General features: G+C 42.4%; 1 protein-coding gene and 1 pseudogene across 2 annotated transcripts in view; one reads left to right on the top strand and one right to left on the bottom strand.

Moving 5' to 3' along the window:
* Window positions 1–3,354, top strand: part of LOC307104081 (eukaryotic initiation factor 4A-I-like) — a 123,858-nt pseudogene extending 120,504 nt beyond the window's left edge. The window contains exon 2 of the transcript in view: window positions 2,381–3,354. The product of the transcript in view is annotated as a eukaryotic initiation factor 4A-I-like (transcript). The remainder of the gene's footprint in view (window positions 1–2,380) is intronic.
* Window positions 3,355–3,798: 444 nt separating this feature from the next.
* RFC3 (replication factor C subunit 3) overlaps window positions 3,799–20,261 on the bottom strand; it is a 31,556-nt gene continuing 15,093 nt past the window's right edge. Inside the window, exons 5-9 of the mRNA XM_079778711.1 lie at window positions 14,003–14,184; window positions 12,069–12,205; window positions 11,881–11,979; window positions 6,944–7,013; window positions 3,799–5,082 (exon numbers count right to left, since the gene is read on the bottom strand). Of these exons, the coding sequence (XP_079634837.1) occupies window positions 4,891–5,082; window positions 6,944–7,013; window positions 11,881–11,979; window positions 12,069–12,205; window positions 14,003–14,184 (680 nt within the window). The 3' untranslated portion in view covers window positions 3,799–4,890. The remainder of the gene's footprint in view (window positions 5,083–6,943; window positions 7,014–11,880; window positions 11,980–12,068; window positions 12,206–14,002; window positions 14,185–20,261) is intronic.

The following is a 20,261-nucleotide window of genomic DNA, read 5'->3' as shown; positions in this document are numbered from 1 at the left end:
AATTTACATTTAAGTCTTTTATCCATTTTTAGATTACTTAGTATATGGTAAGTTGGTGGTCTAGTTTCATTTTGTTGCACATATCTGTCCAATTTTCCCAACACTATTAAAGAGACTATCTTGATTCCATTGTATATTCTTGTCTCCTTTGCCAAATATTAATTGATCATAATGGCTTGGGTTGATTTCTGGGGGTCTCTGTTCAATTCCATTGATCTATATGTCTGTTCTTGTGCCAGTACCAGGCCGTTTGGATTATAGTTGCTTTGTAATATAACTTGATATCTGGTATTATGATCCCTCCAATCCAAGTTGTTGTTCTTTCTCAAGATTGCTGCAGCTATACAGGGTCTTTTTTTGGTTCCATGTAAATTTTTGGAGTATTTGTTCTAGATATGTGAAATATGCTGGTGGTATTTTAATAAGAATTGCATTGAATCTATAGATTGCTTTGAGTAGTATGGACATTTTAGTGATGTTAATTCTACCAATCCATGAACAGGGTATATTCTTCCATTTGTTTATATCCTCTTCTATCTCTTTTTTCAATGTCCTGTACAGTTTTCCGAATACAAGTCTTCTACCTCCTTGGTTAAGTTTATTCCTAAGTATCTTACATTTTTTGTTGCAATGGTAAATTAGATTATTTGTTTAGTTTCTCTGAGAATTCATTATTGGAGAATAAAAATGCCATTGATTTCTGGGTGTCATTTTTGTATCCTGCTACACTGCCAGATTCATTTTTTAAATCTAGTAGTTTTTTATGGAGTCCTTAGGGTTTTCTATGTACAATATTATGACATCTGTGAATAATGAGTTTTACTTCCTCCTTTCCAATTTGGATGCCTTTTATTTTTTCTTTTTGTCTGATTATTGTGGCTAGGACTTCCAACTCCACAATTTGAGGGATGTACTCATAGTTATTAGGTCTGTTATTGAAATGTCTTGAAATTTATTTCCCATACGATTTTAGGCCAGATTATTCCCTGCCAAGTAATCAGTATCAGTAAGTACATTGGAGAATATATGTGTGTCTAATGTTTTTGTTTTTTAAACAGCTTTGGAGATTCAACTTTGCAGCAACTCAGTTGTTTTTTTCTCTTTACTTTTTTCCCAACAACATTTATCCCCTGCTATAACATTCTCCAACTCACTCATCCACACTCATGTTGTAGCTTGACATTGGCCATGGTAGGAATATTAGAGCAGAGAAATTGGCAAATGCTACAAATCAGTATGTTTTATTATTAATTACCACCCCGCACTCACCAGAAGGCCAGTAAAGGTTAAACATTTACCAGCACCATTACCCTATCTGGTCTATACCACTCCATGCCTGCCCAACACATCTCTGACATTATTTTTTTACCACTTCCTGCCTAGTATCTTGCATATACTTTGTGTGTGTGTGTGTGTGTGTGTACCATGTACTTTTAAGTTTCACATTAAATATACATATCCTATCTCATAAAGAAGAAATATGCTAATTGACCATCATGCCCTCACAAAGATGGCGGTGCCCACAGCCTATAAGGCGGGAATATGCTAATTGACTGCCACACCCTGAAAGATGGCAGCGCCCACAGTCACAAGATGGTGGCACCCAGTCCCCTCAGCCCCGCTGGGGCAGCAGGCGCACAGCAAGGCCAGGCCCGCCCCCAGGTGGGTCTGGCCACTCTGTGTGCCTGCCTCTGGAGTCCCCCAGTTCCCTCAGTCCCCCAGCCACCCAGGGCTGGCCCGAGGTGCAGGCAAGCCTCGGATGGTGGCTGCCCAGCCACCCAGGGCCAGCCCAAGACACAGGCAAGCCTCAGATGGCAGCTGCCCAGGGCTGCCTGAGGCACAGGTAACCAGGACCAGCCGAGGCTTGAGCTGCCAGCAGTGGCAGCAGCAGAGGTGTGATGGGGGTGTCGCCTTCCCCTAATCACCGGGTCGCCTCCCGCCCCTGAGGGCTCCCAGACTGTGTCAGGGGGCAGGCCAGGCTAAGGGACCCCCCTCCAGTGCATGAATTTTCATGCACCAGGCCTCTAGTGTGTATATATTTAATCGTCTTTATTACATGCCCAGGATTGCAGGCTCAAGCCCCAGTAGAGAGCATGCAGGAGGCAACCAATTGATGATTCTCTCTCATCATTGATGTTTCTATCTCTCTCTTCTTTTTCTCTTTGAAATCAATAAAAACATACACAAATATATATATATATATGGCAGCTATCTATACTACTAAAAGGGTAATATGCTAATTAGACCAAACGTCTTCCAGACGACCTTCCGGATGTCCTTCCAGATAAAGCCATGGTGGCGGGGCCGAGGCAGAGATGGTTAGGGGTGATCAGGCTGGCAGGCAGGTGAGTGGTTAGGAGCCAGCGGTCCCGGTTGCGAGAGGGTTATGATGTGATCGCTCAAGCCCAATCTGGGAGAAAAAACAGCCACTTTTGCCGTATCGATTCTGCAACAGATTGGATTGGATCTAAAGGCCACTCAGGCCTTGGTCCTGGCACCTTTGCACAGCAGATACAGAAGGTAGTCACGCTTTAGATTACATTGGTGCCTCCTGCCATGTCTGCATTGGGGGTACCAACGTGCGTGCTGAGGTGCGCTGCAGATGGAAGCTCCCCATATCATAGTGGGCACCCCAGGATGTGTTTGACATGCTTAATCACAGATAGCTGTCTCCCAAATACATCCAAGATGTTTGTACTGGATGAAGCTGATGAAATATTAAGCTGTGGGTTCAAGGACCGGATCTATGACATATTCCAAAAGCTCAACAGCAACACCCAGGTGGTATTGCTGTCAGCTACAATGCCTTCCAATATGCTTGAGGTAACCAAGAAGTTCATGAGGGACCCCATTCGGATTCTTGTGAAGGAAGAGTTGACTCTGGAGGGTATCCGCCAATTCTATATTAACGTGGAATGAGAGGAGTGGAAGCTGGAGACATTGTGACTTAAATGAAACCCTCACCACCACCCAGGCAGTCATCTTCATCAACACTCAAAAAAAGGTTGGTTGGCTCACTGAGAAGATGCACGCCTGAGCCTTCAATGTCTCTGCCATGCATGGAGATACGGACCAAAAGGAATGAGATGTAATCATGTGAGAGTTCTGCTCTGGCTCTAGCAGATTACCACTGACCTGCTGGCCAGAGGCAGTGATGTGCAGCAGGTTTCTTTAGTCATCAACTATGACTTTCCACCAACAGGGAAAACTATCCACAGAATCAGTTGGGGTGGATGTTTTGGCTGTAAGGATGTGGCTAATATTATGGTGACAGAAGACAAGAGGACTCTTCGAGACATAGAGACTTTCTACACCTCCAATGAGGAGATACCCCTCAATGTTGCTGACATCTGAGAGGGGTTGGTCTGCTCTCTCATCCCAGCCAGGGTTCTCAGTCCTTGACAGGCAGAGGAGCAGGAGGGCAGAGGGAAGGGAGCCAAAGAATGGACATCTTGTCATTTTTTTCTCTTTTCCCTTTTAATAAATGTCACTTTTTGAGGCAAAGAAGGAACTGTGAACAATTTACCCTTTTTTGGGGGGTAGGCTCATGCCCCAGGTGTTGTCTCTTCTCCCAAAAACACTAATCTACTTCCCTAACCTAGTCAACCTCCAAACCCCAGAGACGCCCTGCTTCAGCCAAATTCCTCTGAAAATGACTCAAAGGGATTGTAATGTTACTCAACCTCATTTACTGGGTCAAATCTGGAGAGAGAACCCCTGAGTTAGTTAGCCCAGGAGATTGTCCCCATTGGGGGAAATAGGGGAGAAAAAAATAATAGCCATTTTTATATTGTTTTGTATGGTATTTATTGATTCAGGAAACAAAATTCTGAATAAAATTACTTGGAAATAAACAAATAAAAAAAGGTTCCAAAGGACAAGACCAATGACACAATATACACTTGTTTAAAAGTAACTTCTACAGTAATATACCTTTGCTTCAGAACTACATGATGCATATTCTTCAAGTCTCAAACACTTAATGAAAACATGCTTATTACTTACTAGTCAATCCAATACCAAATCTGAATCACTGAAATAAAGATTGGATTTTGCAGTCTCAGTATTTTCCACACCCATGTTAGTTGAGTTTAAAAATTAATTCTTATATTTTCTGCAAAAATATAATTCTTGGTTGAGGAAAATATGACTAAAGGTGAAGAGTTACCAAATTGTTATATAACTGTGTCCAAAAATACTCATCTGGAGGATAGAAAATAATATTTGCTTTATTTATTAATGTTTTTATTTTTGTTAATCTTCACCTGAGGATATTTTCCCATTTATCTTTAGAGAGAGTGGAAGGGAGGGGAAAAGACACAAAAACATCAATGTGAGAGAGACACATTGATTGGTTAATGCCTGCATACACCCAAAGGGGGCCAGGGATCGAGCTTGCAACAGAGATATGTGACTTTAACCAGAACAGAACCTGAGATCCTTCAGTCTGCAGGCAGATGCTCTATCCACTGAGCCCAAAGATTAGCTCTAATCTTTGTTTTCCTACGTGCAAATTTCCTTCAGCAGGTGAGAGATTAACTGAAAAATGGGAGGATCAACATTGCATACTTGGATAGCAAATTTTTAAAATAAAATCATGGACTCTGAAATTTCTAGTTGTGTCCTTTAACCTTTTGCACTCGGATGTCGAGTGTGACTCGACACGGTTAGCATCGGTAGCAGCTCGAGAAAAAAGCAAGCGAGTGCAAAGGGTTAAATATACTTCAATAGCATAGGAATAATTATTTAACTTAGAGAGTAATGATTAATGGTTCACAGAGGAATTAAAAAAGGACATGATTAAGTAAAGTTTATTTTACCTACAGCTCCTGCAATATAAACTGAATGTAAATGCTGATAGTGAGACATATAAAGAATTACTGATAAATGTCAGAACATCATGCCTTCCAATCCATCTTCCATGAACTTCTTATAAAGCGCCATAAATTTGGCCACAAATGCTTCCAAGTGATAAATGGCTTTACTACCCAGCTGCAGACGATGTTCATAGTAAGCTGCCATCTGGGCCACTTCTCCTTTCAGTTGTCCATCACAATTATGTAAAAGTTCTGAGAGAAGGCCCTAAAGAAAGAGAACTAGTAATTAAAAAATTATTTTAAAAAAATATTAGCCAAACAAGGTTTATTTCTCATTCAAAACAGAAATCTTAAGTTAAATATGTTAACAACTACATGATGCATATTCTTCAAGTCTCAAACACTTAATGAAAACATGCTTCAAGTGAAATATGTTATTTTCTTATTTGTGAAATCCTGAATTCTTTTATATGGACTGACAGTCTTAACCCAAAAGCAAAAAAAAAAAAAAAAAAGTGTACCTTTTCTATAATGTAAAAATGTGGCAATTATTTAGCATATTCCAAATTCAATACTTAAATGTATGAGGATGCAAAGATATAAGTACAAAGATGCTTATTATAAATTATTAATTACTAGAGGCCTGATGCACGGATTCGTGCACTGGTGGGGTCCCTCAGCCTGGCCTGTGGGGATCGGGCCGAAACCAGCTCTCTGACATCCCCTGAGGGGTCCTGGCTTGTGAGAGGGCGCAGGCCAGGCCGAGGGACCCCACCAGTGCACGATCGGGACTGGGGAGGGACTGCGGGAGGGCTCCAGGGCATGTCCGGCCCATCTCGCCCAGTCCCGATCGGCCGGACCACAGTAGCAAGCTAACCTACCAGTCGGAGCGTCTGCCCCCTGGTGGTCAGTGTGCATCACAGCGATTGGTCAAATGAACGGTTGGACACTTAGCATATTAGGCTTTTATTATATAGGATAATAATCTATATGGCAACCTAAAGTCCCACCAATAGAGATATTTAAAAAAACAAGTGATATACAATGAAATCCCATTCATACATTAAAAACAGTAAGGTAGCTCAGCCAGCATGGCTCAGTGGTTGAGAGTTGACCTATGACCCAGGAGATCACGGTTCAATTTCTGGTCAGGGCACATGCCTGGGTTGTGGGCTCAATCCCCAGTGTGGGGTGTGCAGGAAGCAGCTGGTCAATGATTCTCTTTCATCATTGATATTTCTATCTCTCCCTCTCCCTTCCTCTCTGAAATCAATACTAAAAATATATTTTAAAAAAAGAGAGTTTGGTAAATATGGACTGTCATGAACCAACATCCATGTTACAATGTTGAATGAGAAACACTGTGAAGAACACTGTCAAGGTTTGTGAAACCACACACACACACACACACACACACACACACACACACACACACACACAATGAGCTTAATTTCTATGTGAACAGAATAGAGGTTTATTAAAACTGGTTATCCTTATGAAAATGAAAGGGTAGACCTTCATTTTTTTTTTTTTTTTGTATGTTGGGTCCTTTGAATTTTTTCATGTAAATATTACCAGTTAAATACAAATAAACAACAACAAAAAACCCTGGATTTCCTAACAAATCAATCTAGCTAGGTAGGTAGCTGACAGACCAACTCTAAAGCTGTGCCTTACAATATACCATAGTTCAGATTCTGTCTACACATTTAACCTCATTCCCCATGTTCACTGAATCTAGTAGTCTGAAATACTTGTTCCCCAGTCATTTACACAATTCCCTTCTTTTAATCCTATCTTAGCTTAAGCATAACCTTCCTCAGAGAAGCTATTGCTGACGTTCCATAGAGCTACTCTCTCTTATTTCACCTTGTTACTTCTTAACACATAGCATTCTGAAATCCTTTTGCTTGTTTACTTGTTTCTAATCTTACCCTACTAAAATGTAACTTCTCTGAAGGCAGGACCTCTCCTGTCTTCTTCTTCATCCCCCTTACGGTGCCTGACATACAGTAGAAGCTCAATAAATATCTGCTGAATTAATGAACTGGATAAGAAGTGACAGCGTTTTCTTATGATTGCAAATTTTATGCTTATGAAAGATTCAAGATGTGTAATCAGGTTACCTTCATTATTATTTCAGGAGGAATACAATGAGTTAAAAGCTCATAGAGTCTGCCACGAACTTCAAGGAGCCTACATAAAACACAGCAATATTTTGTGTTAAAAATAAGAGGTAATTTTTCCAAGTACCTACTGTGCTGTTTAAATTTATTAATTAAACAAACAATCCAATACAAACATTTTCTTAAATGGCTTATCATACTTAGCATACACATATAGAAGCTTTTTCTAATTTCAGTTCATTTTTTTAAAGAAAATTTACAGAACTCTTTTAAAGGTAGACAAAACTTACACTCAGTCTTATATTAAGACTTCATGAACAGTGAAGATTGAGTTTACTTCACACCATGGACTTTAGCATACTTTCATGACACATCAAGTAATATGTTTATTTTTCCTCCAAATAAATGATAGAAAATAACAGGTAGAAAATAATCATAAAAGATTGAAGAGCCGAAACCGGTTTGGCTCAGTGGATAGAGCGTCGGCCTGCGGACTCAAGGGTCCCAGGTTCAATTCCGGTCAAGGGCATGTATCTTGGTTGTGGGCACATCCCTAGTAGGGGGTGTGCAAGAGGCAGCTGATCGATGTTTCTCTCTCATCAATGTTTCTAACTCTCTATCCCTCTCTCTTCCTCTCTGTAAAAAATCAATAAAATATATATTTTTTAAAAAAAAGATTGAAGAATTACTGGTCAATTACACAAGTGAGAAAGGGATATAAGGATACCTATGATAATAAAAGCATAATATGCTACTTAGACCGGACAGCCAAACAATTCTCCGGATGTCCTTCTGGATAACCTTTCTAAAGAAGCTGCAGAGGCAGGGACCACAGCGGGAGGGGGCCGAGGCAGAGGAGGTTAGGGGCAATCAGGCAGGCAGGCGAGCAGTTAAGGGTGATCAGGCAGGCAGGTGAGTGGTTAGGGATGATCAGGCAGGCAGGCAGAGGCAGTTAGGGGCGATCAGGCAGGCAGGCAGGCAAGCGGTAGAAGCCAGCGGTCCCGGATTGTGAGAGGGATGTCCGACTGCCAGTTAGACCTGATCCAGGGATTGGGCCTAAACCAGCAGTCAGACATCCTGTGAGGGATGCAGGCCAGGCTGAGGGACCTCCCTCTGCAACCTGCCCCCCTGTGCACGAATTTTGTGCACCGGGCCTCTAGTATAATATAATGATACTGTCTAGAGTGCAAAGTGAAAAGCAATATGGCAAGGAAACAAAGATGTCCTATCATTATAGGTAAGTATAAAAACAGGCTGCATAAGTCAACATGAGCATTTCTACCTCTGAGCCTTTAATTCTAGACCCCTCTCATAACATTTCTCTCCTTCACAAAAGAGTGGAGAGAAATATAGAAGGCATTTTAAAACAGTAAAAAAAACCAGTGACTATTAAAATTCTAAACACAAGAATCTTTATTTCTCTCTCTTTCTCTCTCCCCTCCCCCCCCCCCCTCTCCATATATACTAGAGGCCTGGAGCATGAAATCTATGCACGGGCGGTGTGTGTGGGGGGGTGTCCCTCAGCCTGGCCTGCACCCCTTAAGGGATGTCCGACTGCCAGTTTAGGCCCAAACCAGCAGTCAGACATCCCTTTCACAATCCGAGACCACTGGCTCCTAACCGCTCACCTGCCTGCCTGATTGCCCCTAACCCCTATGCCTGCTGGCCTGATCTCCCCTAACCACCCTCCCCCACCGGCCTGATCGCCCCTAACTGCCCTCCCCTGCCAGCCTGATCGCCCCTAATTACTCCCCTCCTGGGTTGACTGCCCCTAACCGCCTCTGCCTTGGCCCCCGCCACTATGGCTTTGTCCAGAAGGAAGACCGGACGACCGGAAGATGTCCAGTCGATCCGGTCTAATTAGCATATTACCCTTTTATTAGTATAGATATATAATTTACCTACCCTAAAGGGAAAAAAAATTTTCTGAATCGTCATTAAAATAATATCATAGATGTTCTATTATTTCAGATTAATCAGGAAAGTGATTTATGAAAGATTTCTTAAAAGTAGAAGTTCAAACCCCATTCTGGGAATCCAGGACTATGAAGCTGTGCCATGATAAAGCTTAATAAAAGTTGTTTTTGTTTTTAAATCCAGCATGTTTTTAATCACTTGCTATGTGAAAGATACTATAACTAATAATTTAAAAATCAGTCCACACACCAGCTGTGAGTGGGCATTATCTCCATCTATTTTTAGATGAAAAAACTAAGACTCAGGTAGTTTAAGTCAACAAAGTTGACCACAGCAGAACCATGATTTAAGCACAAATCTCTCTTATTCCAAAGTCCATACCCTTCCACTGTCTGACAGGCATTTCTCTAACTCAGGGTGGGGAATATCTGACCCATGGACCTTATTTGGTTTTGTCCTGCCAAGGCATTAGGGGTGAGTTAATTAAATGCTTGACCAAATATAGCAGGTTACTTTTTAAGTTGATAATTTTACATGGCCCACATATAATGTTAGAAATATCCAAATGGCTCTTGCAGAAAAAAGGTTTTCTACCCCTGCTCTAATCCCATACTCTAAATGAAGTTCACTGCAGTACACTGTTAGTGGCAAACACCACCACTCTCTGTTACTGAAAAAAAACTTAACATTCAGAGACGTGCCCCTTAAGCTTCCATCAAAACTCATGTGGTAGAGGTAGCCTTTTAATTCAAGTCTAACTCCAAAGTCCTTGATTATTCTTGGACATGGTAGTATATCTCAAAAATAAAACATGATTATTAAAACATAATAATAATAAGCTCTACTACTACCATCAGTTTTTCTCTAAAATCACAACAAAAAGAAGAAAGTCATCTTCAGTGTGGAAATATTTTACAAAAGTAAAAGACTCATTAGACATGCTTTGAATTTTATCTCTTTAAAGGCTGAGATTTCTTCAATTACTCAGCATTTTACAAAATGGATTGCACACTTTTCCTAAAGTCAAGGTTTCTTTTCTGAAGAGACTATTTTATGATACTTGACACTTTTTGCCAACTATTCAACTAAAATAATTGAATGGGAATCCAAAGCAAACCCTGATGAAATACTAAGTACCCATTATATATGACTACACACCTCCACTAATCTAGATGATAGCCAGAGTACATGTTATAAAACCCTTTGAAGACTCTTTTATAAAAATTAAAATTCATCAGATATATCACCAAAGAGGAGGAACACATGGCATATTCTTCTCATGATTACATTAAAATAAACCAGGGAAGCTTAAATTTCAGTGGTTGCACTCAATCTATTCTGTTTCCTAAAATAATCACCTACCTTCTCTAAAATCTAAGGATGGTTTCTAGTTCTGACAGACAATGAGAGTAGGAGGCTGTCTTGGTGAGCCTAAGGAACATTCTCCAGGCTTGCCAAAGGGAGTGGACCATAAACCTATCACTCTTGATCTAGAGAAGAGCAGATTGCCCTTCTCAATCAAAGCTGTCATAAATCAAACAACTAGTGGTTGAAGCATTTTCGGTATGGCCACTACTGAGTAACAGACACACAGAAATAAATGGGAATAAGTGTCACAATACACTTCCTAAATACTAACGGCATATACACAATACTATTCTTAACAGAACTATATCATACCTAAAAATCAGTAGAAATCTGACTCATAGTCTCGCGTCTTTCTAGCATATGAGGTATCAATTACAAAGCTATATATTGTTCTTTTTGATATTAAAAACTAGAAACATAAGTCATCTGAAATCCTAAAAGAAAAACTAAAAATTCCAAGATGTGTTTTAATTTATGTATAAGTTCCACATTTGCAGGTAAACAGCTTAATAAAAGCCATTATACCACACCAACTATAGTCAAATGTCGGTTCTCTCGAACATCTAGCATCTCCAACAATTTGGTTCTTAACCAAGTTGTTCATGAAAAAAATGTTTCACGTGTCAAACAAAACTTCAGTTCTTGACCAACAACTCTTTCATGCTGACACCTGTATGATCAGCCATTTGCCTCTCAGGCGACAAAGGAGAGAATTCATGAGACAATTTACTGCTAAACTTTGCGTTAACATCTTAGGAAATTGTGCTGTGAATATTTTCTTGTGTTTTTTGTTTTGTTTTGTTTTTGCTTTTGTTGCTGCCTATTATTATTAAATACGTACAGTAAGACACCATGGGTCCTAAGAAGGTTAGTGATAGCAGCAAAGTGGAAACTAAAGTTGTGAAAATAAAAAATAGAGCTTAAAAAGATATAGTTGCCAAGTATAATATAGATGTTTACATGTCTGATCTGGCTACTGCGTATGGCAGTGATGGGCAACCTTTTGAGCTTGGTGTGTCAAACTTCGCCAAAAAACTGAGCATAACTCAGGTAGTGTGTCATTTTGAGGAAAAAATTAACTCCAAGACTCTAGTCGCAAATGTTTCATCCTCAGGAGCAGCAAATGTTTCATCCTCGGCATGCGGCCGCGTGTCATCAGAAATGGCTACGCGTGTCAGTGCTGACACGCGTGTCATAGGTTCGCCATCACTGGCGTATGGTAAGGGGAATGGACAATTAACACAATTTTAAAACAAAAAGAGGCCATTAAGAGTGCTGACTTTAAGTGAAAGTGCCCACGAAACAATTTTCACAGGCAATTGAAGGTAAAATCAGAAACATTTGGGAGTCTGTAATGGATTAACTCAAATTACATTTCTAATGGGAAAAAACAATTAGGTTTTAAAACAAACTGCTTTTCAAATAGCCTTCTGGAACGAATTAAGTTCCAGAACCGAGATTCCACTGTATTCTAAATCGTTAAATTTCTAAAATTTTATTCTCCCTTTTCTTTAAAAATTTAATCGTTAGATTCAATATTTAATTATAATTCTAAATTGCATGGTGCTAATAAAAAACCACTACCCTAAAACTCAGAATAGCTGTACTACCTTGATGACCAAACTTTTACAGGCATCTTTTCTACTGGTTACCTTTGTGGCGTCTGCTGACTGACAATAGCATTGGCAGTCTCCCTCAGATACACCTCCCAATCTGTTTCAGGGACTTCCTGATCTTCAGTAAAAGGATATCTGTATGACAAAAAGAAAACACAATAAACTAAATGGCAGCATGCTTATTTTCTAAAATGTTTCTGGTGCTAACTGCCTCTTTAACTCACTGTTGCACTCTGCAGGCTTCACACATGAGTAGCGCTTTTCTGAGATTTCGGCAGGACTTCTCTGCAAGTCTACGAGCCAGCTGTGAAGGGAGAGTCAGACCTTCCTTCTTGCACACAGTAGATAAAACATGGCAAATCTACAATAAAATAATTTTTAAAAATGAGCAATCTGTCAAACAGTATATTGAAATAATTCCTGTTGATAACATCTTCATAGATCCCCACTTTTTTGGTCACTATCCTACCCTAAGCCACATTCCCCTTCAGCAGGAAGCCAGGGGTCTTGCCTAGCTATCAGGAAGAGGCAGCAGCTGGCCCTGCAACTGGGGAAAGACCTGGTGCCAGGACCAAGCCTTCCAGCCTCCTCAGGGCAGCCGGGAGGAGACACAGGGTCCCAGGTTGGTGGCAAAAATAGGGCTGCCAAGTTGAGCCACCTGGCCTGAATTCCACAACTAAGAAGGCCTTATTTGCATGGACTAAGACAAGAATGGTATCCATGGGAGTGGTGAAACTGGTAATCCTGCCTGCTTTATAAACCCTGCTTTATAAACCCTATAAACCCTTTACTCCTAAAATTTTTACAACTGAAACATAAAATAAAGGTATTTTACCACTTTGCAACTAATACAATGTCACATATTATCCATACTTTGCATAAAATTGACCCAAATTACTAATGGCAGGAAAACTGCTTATTGTGAGAATTAAAAATTTTACTGATAGCTATTATCACACACACACAGGTGGGCAAAATAGGTTTACAGTTGTGAGTGACATTCTGAGTTAAGAAAGCTACTATAATAATTATAACCTGTATGTTTTTTTTCCATACAAACAACTAAATCTATTTTGCCCATTCCTGTATATAATGTTGGTCCCCTACCTATACAGTTGGTATTCTCACATTATGTCCTAGAAAAACCTATTTCTTCCATACTCAAGTCTCCTCCAAAGCCAAATAAATCAGGTTGAGGTAAAAGATACTAAGTACCTAACCTCTCCATAGTTTAGTAAAATTCGTAATATAGTGAAACATCGGTTCTCAAACTGAATTCATTCTGGGAGACTATTCAAGAAGCAATTTGTTTGAAAATGGAATCATTTTTTCCCATTAGAAATTATGTAAATTGAATTCATTCCAGACCTCCAAATGATTCCGTTTTAACCTTGTTTATATACAGTACATGTCTAATATACTGTTTAATCTATAAACAAACACTTTTTTTCTTAAATTTATCAAACCACCCCCTACTAACCTTAAAGAAATCACTTTTACCACTCATTCCAGGGGAGTCTTTCAGAAAGTCAGCATGCATTGTCTTTGCTTTTTCACATATCACTGCCTTGGAAATGCTGTCACAGGCTAACTGGTTTTCCTTTATCCAAATCAACAGTTTTTCTACCTCTTCAATTGCCTGTGATCATTGTTTCTTTCACACCCTTAGAAACATTAGCACTCTTGATGGCCTCTTTATGTTTTAAAATGGTATCAATCATCCATTTTAGCAGCAACAAAAGCAAAAAGATAAAATAAAACCACAATAATATTCACAGCACAATTTCCTGAAATGTTAACAATGTGAGGTTTAGGGGTAAACTGACTAGCATTCTCTCCTTTGTTTATGGCTTTTTCTCAAGCTGAGGCATCAGTATAAAAAGGATGTTCAACAACTGAGACTTTTTTTTTTTAACAACAACTTGGTTGAGAACCCAATTGTTAGAAATAGGAGACATTTGAGAACCAAGGTTTGACTGTACCTACTCGTTTAAGGTAAAGGATAATTTAAAGCAAAGAACACTTTTCCTATATTGGTATCTGGTATTTACTACTATATATTGGTTTTTGCATCTACTAATGATTAGCATCCAGATCACAGATGTTCCTGAATTACTGACACACTTCACTGCAAGTGAAAACAAATAACTTGACTTACTTCCTCAATGCTGGGAGCAGGCACACGAACTGCCAGACACCTACTACGAATAGGTGGTATCACTTTAGATGTAGAATTGCAACACAAGATCAATCTGCAGGTAGACATATACTTTTCCATGGTTCTACGCAAGGCATGTTGAGCATCTCTGGTGAGTTTGTCAACCTCTGTCAACAAAACCACTGAGAGAGGAGAAACAAAATAAACTTTACTTGCATAACTATATCCTTCTTCCTCTTCATTATTCATTCAGCATGAAATCCTAAATAGTAATCCTGATATATTGCTCTTCCCTTTGACAAGGACATATGAAAGTTACAGGTACAGTAAAAATAATTTATTTTTATTTTTAAAATTCTATAATAAGCCTAAGAAATTCTAGGCTAAATGAAGTTGTTAACTTGCTATAGAATTCATTGTAGTCTTTATATTTACTAGATGCCTGGTGCACAAGATTCATGCACTGGGTGGGGGGGAGGGTCCCTCAGCCCAGCCTGCGCCCTCTTGCAGTCCAGGACCCCTCGGGGGATGTCCGCCTGCTGGCTTAGGCCTGATCCCCCCAGACATCCCTTTCACAGCCCGGAACTCTCACAGTCCAGGACCCCTCGCTGCTTTACCACCTGCCTGCAGCGGACATGGGAGAGGCTCCCACCACTGCTGCTGCGCTCACCAGCCATAAGCCCAGCTTCTGCCTGAGCAGCGCTCCCCTCTGGGAGCACACTGACCACCAGGGGGCAGCTCCTGCGTTGAGCGTCTGCCCCCTGGTGGTCAGTGTGCGTCATAGCGACCGGGTCATTCTGCCTTTCGGTCGATGTGCATATTATGCTTTTATTATATGGGATTATATAGGATATGCACTAGAAAGAGAATCACCAAAACAAGGATGTATGGTGCTACATTTTCCAAAATATTTTACTATCTCAGTAGCATAATGATTGTGGAACATCTTTTTATCAGGGGTGGGGAACGTACAGCCCACAGGCTATATAAGGCCCATGAAATCATTTTGTCTGGCCCTGCCAAGGCATTAGGAGTGAGTTAATTAACTGTTTGACCAAATATAGCAGGCTAATTTTAAGTTGATAATTTTGTATGGCCCACAAATGATGTTATAAATATGCATATGGACGTTAGCAGAAAAAAGATTCCCCACTGCTGTCTTAAATTGTAGCATTCTAAGGAATACACTTTGGAAAACAACTGGCACAGAGATGTAGCAAACAAGACAAAAAGACATCTGGTTACTTGTATAGTAAGTAAGTTTCTACCTGGCCATAATTAGTCTTAAGATTAGGCCTTACAATTTTTCAAGAAGAATATGTAGGTACATATTCTGTATTATTCATTATACAGATTTTTGTCTAGAAGATGGTGTATTATTCATTATACCAATTTTTGTCTAGAAGATGGCAGCATTCCAATCTCTGCCATATAAACAGACAGAACTAAATATTCCAAGACCAAAGACCCATGGACAACACCTATACCAAAACATAGTAATAAGCTTTACCTAAGAACCCCAAATTCTAGAAAGTGAAAATACTGGTAAACAACTATGCATGGGTGGAAGTGGCTAGGATCTAGTAGGTTTCTGACAGCCTTTAGGGCAGGAGAACCCTAAATCACCCAAAGGAAACCCTAGAAAGCATCAAGGGCTAAGATGAGAACAGCATCCATAGGGCTGAGCTCATGGCTGAGAACAATGGAACCTTGATGCAATAAGGTTTGACAGAGCACTAGACTGAAAATAACAAAATGGAAGTGCCCCTCTAAGACAATGTTTCACAATGAGGAGAAATTCTGGACAGAGAATCCAAATGATTGAACAGAATAGGAAAAAGAGAGAAGAAAAGATTGATCCCGAAATGTGACCAAAATAGAACCAAACAGAAAGTAGGAAAACCCAACTGATACAAAAATAAATCTGGTAGTCAGAAAATAGAAGCACATCTATAAAATTAAAACATGACCAAATGAGTTTTAGTCTAGAAATGCAAAGCAGTTTCATTAGGAGACCCAGTACTCCTACATAATAAAAGGCTAATATGCAAATTATCTCCTCAACCGGGAGTTTGACCAGCCCGCCAACCTCCTGTGTCCTCTCCCTCTGGCTGGCCCGGCATGATAGATTGGCCCTGATCAGGTGGGCCGGCCAGACCCCACCCTTGCACGAATTCGTGCACTGGGCCTCTATAGTCTATACTAATAAAAGAGAAACATGAAAACTGACCGTACCTCCGCTACACCCACCAGCCACTCAGGAGCCAGTATGCAAATTAACCCAACAAAGATGGCGGCAGCCACGGAGCTGGAGTGAGCAGGAAGCTTGGGTTGCCCCCGGCAATGGAGGAAGCCAGGCTTCCCACCCGCCCTGGCTGGCCCTGGCCTCCGCTCAAGGCTACAAAGTTTCAATTATAGAAGATAAATAAATCCCAGATACCTGCTTCCAGCTGGCCCTGGCCTCAGCTCAAGGAGGCGCTGAAAAAAAAAGAAAAAAAGGAGGGGCTGGGAGCCTGGATCACCGGGGGGCATGGCTAGCTTGAAAACAGCCCTCAGCCCCTCATCCAGGCCACCCCACGCCCCAAGGGAACCCCCACCCTGATCCAGGACACCCTTCAGGGCAATTCAGCCAGGCCCCACCTGTGTACCAGGCCTCTATCTATACTAATAAAAGGGTAATATGCTAATTAGACTGGGAGACCTTCCGGATATTCTTCTGGACAAACCCATGGTGGCAGGGCCGAGGTTGAGGCAGTTAGAGGCCAAGAGGGGAGGGCAGTTGTGGGTGATCAGACCAGGATGGGACAGCAGTTGTGAGTGATCAGGCTGGTGGGGGGCGGGTCCGTTGGGGGTAAGCAGACCAGCAGGGGAGCCAGTTGGGGGCGAGCAGGACGTCAGTGGGGGTCAGTTGGAGATGATCAGGATAGCAGGGGGGCAGTTGGGGATGAGCAGGCCGGCAGGGGGGTGCTTCTGGGGGCGAGCACACTGGCAAGGGGGGGCAGTTGGGGGTGATCAGGCTGGTGGGAGGGGGTACTTGGGGGCAGCGAGCAGGCCAGCATGCAGAGTGGTTAGGGGCAATCAGGCAGGCAGGCAGGTGAACGGTTAGGAGCCAGCAGTCCCAGATTGGGAGAGGGATGTCCGACTGCCGGTTTAGGCCCGATCCCTGTAAACTGGCAGCAGGACATCCTTCGAGGGGTCCCAGATTGGAGAGGGTGCAGGCTGGACTGAGGGACACCACCCCCATGCACGAATTTTGTGCACCGGGCCACTAGTATCTATACTAATAAAAGGGCAATATGCTAATTAGGCCAGACATCCATCCGGACAAAGCCACAGCAGCTGTGAGGGCCTAGGACCAGTGCTCGCACGGGAGAGGAGGGCCAGGCTGGCACCGCTGGTCCAGCGCCACGGCCCCTTTTGCAGAGGCGGCGAGGAGGCGGCGCCATGCCCCCTTCCGCAAAGGTGGTGCGGGACAGGCCACGGTGCAGCCTGGTCCCAGTGCTGCCCCTTCCACAGAGGCAGCCACAGAGGCAGCAGCGGGGGCCCAGTCCAGGTGCCACGCTTCCACAGAGGCTGGATGGGGCGCAACCTACTGTGCCTCAACCTCCCACAGCCCCTCCTACAGCCGTCCTGGCCCCAGATCTCCGCTCACCCACCAGTGAGCTGGGGGCAGGGCCAGCGCTAAGAAGCAAGGGCCAAGGGCCAGTGGCAGCAGCAGTGGGGTGATGGGGGCAGCGCCTTCCCCTGATTAGCCCGGTCGCCTCCCACAGAGGAGGACATCCCCTGAGGGCTCCTGGACTGTGAGAGGGGGCTGGCCGGGTTGAGGGACCCCCCCCACCCCATGCACAAATTTCATGCACCTGGCCTCTAGTAATGTTATAAACATGCAAAGGTTTTTACTAGTGACCTGGTGCACAGATTCATGCACATTGAAAGGGAATCTATACTAATAAAAGGGTAATATGTTAATTAGGGCGGACGTCTTCTGGATGACCTTCCAGACAAAGCTGCAGTGGCTGCAAAGGTCGAGGTGTGGCTGCGAAAGGCCCAGGCTCAGGTGGCTTCGAAGGGCCCAGGCTCAGGCCGGTAGTGGCAGCAGCAGCGGGGTAATGGGGGCGGTGCCTTCCCCTGATCCGCCAGATCGCCTCCCACAGAGGGAGGCCAGACTGAGGCTTAGGCCGGGGGCCAAGGCAGAGGTGGTTAGGGGCAATAAGGCCAGCAGGCGAGCAAGTTAGGGGCGATCAGGCTGGCAGGGGAGCAGGGGGGCAAGGTAGGGGCGATCAGGCCGGCAGGGGGGCAAGGTAGGGGTGATCAGGCTGGCAGGCAGGTGAGCCATTAGGTGCCAGTGGTTCCAGATTGCAAGAGGGATGTTTGCCAGTTCGGGCCTAAACCGGCAGTCAAACATCCCCTGAGGGGTCCCAGATTGGAGAGCGTGCAGGCCTGGCTGAGGGACCCCCCCCCCATGCACAAATTTCATGCACCAGGCCTCTAGCTAATTAGAAGGTGACAGGCAGGTCAAGACTGGGGAAAACGGGCTGGACACGCCCTGCAGCCAACCTCCCATGGTCCCTTCCCAGCTGGCTGCACCTGGGGTGGATCGTGGCTTGAAGAGCGTCTGCAGAGTGAGTGGGATCCCTCTGGTAGGTGGGGTCCCTTGGCCTGGCCTGCGGGGATTGGGCTGAAACTGGCTCTCTGAAATCCCTGAGGGGTCCCGGAGTGTGAAAGGGCACTCTGCAAAGTTGCTCTCGTACAGGGTGTGGAATGCAAACACAAGTGTGAAGTAAGCCAGACTTGAGGCCGACAGTGCCCCAGCAACAACATAACCCACGGCCGAAGGTGGAATTGTGCAGCCCAGTGAGGAATTGGGCTCCCTCCTCTCTGGTTTCAGGGTGTGCCACCTGAGAACCACCACTTCCAAGTCACTGCAGTTCGGCAGCTCCTGCGTTGAGCTTCTGGCCCTGGTGGTCAGTGCACATCATAGCTATCGGTTGGGCGGACACTTAGCATCTTAGCTTTTTATATATATAGACTAGAGAGGCCTGGTGCATGAAATTCATGCACTCGGGAGGGGGGGTCCTTCGGCCTGGCCTGCACTCTCTCACAGTCCGGGAGCCCTCAGGGGATGTCCGACTGACAGACATCCTCAGCACTGGAGCTGCCCCCTTGTGGCCAGTACATGTCATAGTGACCAGTCATTCCACCGTTTGGTCAATTTGCCTATTAGCCTTTTATTAGTATAGGATTATACTAATAGATCTAAGAAGAAAAGTCATATAAACACATTCATGGATGCAAAAAAAGCATTTGAAAATTTTAACACACATTCATGTTAGAAACGATAAAATAAAAAATTATGGATATTTCCTTATCATGATTAAATAGATATACCTCAGGTCAAAATCTAGCAACTAACTAAATGGTGAAACCTTAGGGCTTTCCTCTTCCCAGAGTCATGACAAAAACATTCACTATCTCTACTCCTATTAACCACTGTATTGAGGTGATGTTAAACGTAATTAGACAAGAGAAAGTATTTAAGACCATACACATTGGAAAGTAAAAGGGAAAACCGTCTCTATTTACAAATGATATGAATACATATCTGAAAAACCCAAGAGACATTGTAAAGACTATTACAAACAATAAGAGAATTTAATAAAGTACAGGATATAAAATCAAGACATAAATATCAACAGCTATCATATATGTAAACAAAAAAGCAAATATAAGACAATCCCATTTATAGTAGCAAAAATAAATAAGTAAATATATTCATTTTGAAATACAGACTGAGGAGAAAGATAACAGCCTGGAATATACACAGGCAATTCACAAAACAGTAAAATGAGCAATGAACAAAAGGAAAAATTACCACACTTACTAAAAACAAATAAAAACACTCACAATTTATTTCCCTAACTAAATCTGACAAAGATTAAAATGTTCCCTGTGTTGAAGAATATTGGGAAAAAACAGGAACTCCCCATTACCACTGATAGTAGTATAAACTTATACCATAATTCTGATGAAGAATTTTGCAAAAAATATCAAAAGCACTAAATGTTGGAATATTTATCATCACAAAATCTTCTATAAGAATGTGTGCATAGATAGATGTGCAAAATGGCAGTGAATAAATGGAAGCAATAATGCCAAGCTCCCAGGACTAAACTAAAATTACAACTAAAATACAGAAAAACCATCCTGAATAGTCAACTAAAGACTAGCAGGAGAGAACCCTGATAATCAAGAACAGAAA

This window comes from Cnephaeus nilssonii, assembly GCF_951640355.1.
Source record: "Cnephaeus nilssonii genome assembly, chromosome: 8".
NCBI lineage: Eukaryota > Metazoa > Chordata > Mammalia > Chiroptera > Vespertilionidae > Cnephaeus > Cnephaeus nilssonii.
Note: the sequence above shows the minus strand (reverse complement) of the source record. Positions and strands in the feature narration are given on the sequence as shown.